The sequence below is a fragment of the Aquila chrysaetos genome, chromosome 20 (assembly GCF_900496995.4).
Source record: "Aquila chrysaetos chrysaetos chromosome 20, bAquChr1.4, whole genome shotgun sequence".
Taxonomy (NCBI): domain Eukaryota; kingdom Metazoa; phylum Chordata; class Aves; order Accipitriformes; family Accipitridae; genus Aquila; species Aquila chrysaetos.
This window is the reverse complement of record NC_044023.1, coordinates 8,491,124-8,493,106: the sequence shown is the minus strand read 5'-3', so window position 1 is coordinate 8,493,106 and position 1,983 is coordinate 8,491,124. Positions and strand designations below refer to the sequence as shown.

At 64.2% G+C, this 1,983-nt stretch overlaps 2 protein-coding genes across 10 annotated transcripts in view; both read right to left on the bottom strand.

Annotated features, from left to right (window-relative positions):
• Window positions 1-224: 224 nt before the first annotated feature.
• Window positions 225-1,379, bottom strand: BRK1 (BRICK1 subunit of SCAR/WAVE actin nucleating complex). The gene is made up of 3 exons (XM_030043686.1): window positions 1,207-1,379; window positions 1,044-1,126; window positions 225-952 (listed from the first exon to the last, which is right to left on the bottom strand). The coding sequence occupies exons 1-3, from the start codon at window positions 1,322-1,324 to the stop codon at window positions 926-928; spliced, it is 228 nt and encodes a 75-aa protein (XP_029899546.1). The 5' UTR covers window positions 1,325-1,379; the 3' UTR covers window positions 225-925.
• Window positions 1,380-1,383: 4 nt separating this feature from the next.
• The window catches only part of FANCD2 (FA complementation group D2), a 63,821-nt gene continuing 63,221 nt past the window's right edge, over window positions 1,384-1,983 (bottom strand). For 7 of the 9 annotated variants that reach the window (XM_041118678.1, XM_041118677.1, XM_030043670.2 and 4 more), the window contains exons 43-44: window positions 1,660-1,734; window positions 1,385-1,518 (exon numbers count right to left, since the gene is read on the bottom strand). In XM_041118678.1, the coding sequence (XP_040974612.1) occupies window positions 1,441-1,518; window positions 1,660-1,734 (153 nt within the window). In that variant the 3' untranslated portion in view covers window positions 1,385-1,440. Of the gene's footprint in view, window positions 1,519-1,659; window positions 1,735-1,983 lie in introns of all 9 variants that reach the window. The other 2 variants (XM_041118682.1, XM_030043673.2) reach the window with 2 other exon arrangements.

The following is a 1,983-nucleotide window of genomic DNA, read 5'->3' as shown; positions in this document are numbered from 1 at the left end:
GGGAAAGGCTGGAGGAGTATTTATTTGAACAATGGAAAACACAGACCTTCCTACGGAGAGCCCATGCTGAGGAGCAACCAGCTGATGTCAGACCTGCCAGCCTCAAAAATATAAAGAACATTAAGTTACCCAGGTGTCCAGTAAACACTGCAGACATCACACTGCCATCATGAAAAAGACAGCTTCCAGTTGGAGAATAATATACTGAGACATTTAAAGCCGGCTGGGAAGCAAGACAACCTTTACTGACACCGACTCCGTGGACTCCCCAACAAACACTAAATATGAGCAGTGAGTTTGCAGCTGTAGATGCCCACTGAAAAACTGAGATAAATAGAGGAGCGGTGGGAAGGGAAGAGAGATTTCCTTCTCCTTGCCACCTGCCTCCCTAGAGAGAAGGATAAGCACCTCTTCCCAGGTGCCAGCAAAGAGCACTCTCTTGTGGCATGTGGACCACGCCAGGTGAGCCTGCTGTCCCCACCTAGCGCCGACAGTGCGCACACGTGCAGGCTGTGACACCTTCCAAACCGTCGGGATCACCAGATTTTCCGCTGCGACCCCAGCAGGAGCACAAAGCACCTCAAAGGGCGGTCAGGCGCCTCCCGGAGCTGACAGCAGCCAGGCCTGCAGCCCCTGGAGCGCACCCCCTCCCATCAGAGCCCCCATGTGCGGGGAGGAACGCGGCCCGAACCCCGCGGGCCAGGCGGACGGAAGGGCAGGCTCTGGACATCCAAGACGGTGGCAGGGAGCCGGGCGTCCCCCGGCCCGGCCCCAGGCAGGCAGGCAGAGAGCAGGCAGGGCAGGAGCACAGCGGTTTATTGGCAACACAAGCAGAGGCGGCGGCGGTGGCGGCGGCAGGCCCCGAGCAGGGTGCGGGGCGGCGGTGCTCCGGCGGGGTGGGGGGGGGCCCGGGGCCGCCCCAGGCCTATGTCAGCGTCTCGCCCTTGGTGACCTGCCGGGAAGAGGAAACGCCTCAGCCACGGCCGGGCCCGGGCCCGGCCGGGCCCTCTCCCGCCCGCCCGCCCGCCCGCCCCCCTGCTCACCCGGGCCTCGATGTACTCGATCCTGCGCTCGAGGGCCGTCAGCTTCTCGTTCAGGGTGGCCAGCCGGGACCGGCACGACATGTCTGCGGAGAAGCGGCAGTGAGAGACCGCGGGCGCGGGCCCCGGCCCGCCGCCACCCACCCCCCACCCCCGCCGCCCTCACCGAAGGAGTTGAGGAAGTCCGCGATCTTCTTGATGGAGCTGGTGATCACCTCGATGTACTCGCGATTGGCCCAGTCCTGGTGGATCTCCCGCTGCACCGGGTCCTCCTGCACCGACATGGCCGCCCCCGCCGCCGCCGCCCCGGCGCGCACCGCGCCTGCGCGGGGTTACACCCCCCCCCCCCCCCCGCGGCGCGGCACCGCCCCCGGGGCCGCCTCAGGCCCCACCCGCCGCCTCAGGGCTCCGCGGGAGAGGGGCCCGGCCCGGCCGCGCCCTCCTCCTCGCTGGCGTCGGTGTCGCTCCCGCTCGGCTCCTGCGGGGGAGGCCGCCGTCAGAGCCGAACCTGCCGCCCCCCGCCCCGCCCCGCCCCGCTCCGCCCGCCGCCTTCGCGTTCTAAGCAGAGTTTGAGCCAAGTCGCTCAAAGCGGCCGGCAGCGGCCCCTGCGAAGAAGTACCTCAGCAGGGCTTTCTGCGGAGTCCTCCTCTCCGGAGTCCCTCTCTCCAGAGGCTTGAGACAGAATTTCTTCTCCCTAAGGTGAAGGCAAAAGACCTGTACTGAGCGTATGCGAGCCAGCCAAAGCCTGCTAGGATGGGCCGGAGGAAAGCAGCATTTTGTTACCATCTTAAATAGAATGCTTTTGAGCGAAAAGCGGGTTTTGTTTCAACTGTCCTGCTTCTACAGTGAAAGATGAAGAAAACAGCCAGAATTGGCTTCTGTTAAAGCCACACACAAGCGTGTGTGAAGAGGTGTTCAAGTGACCCTTACCTCTTCCCTTCTT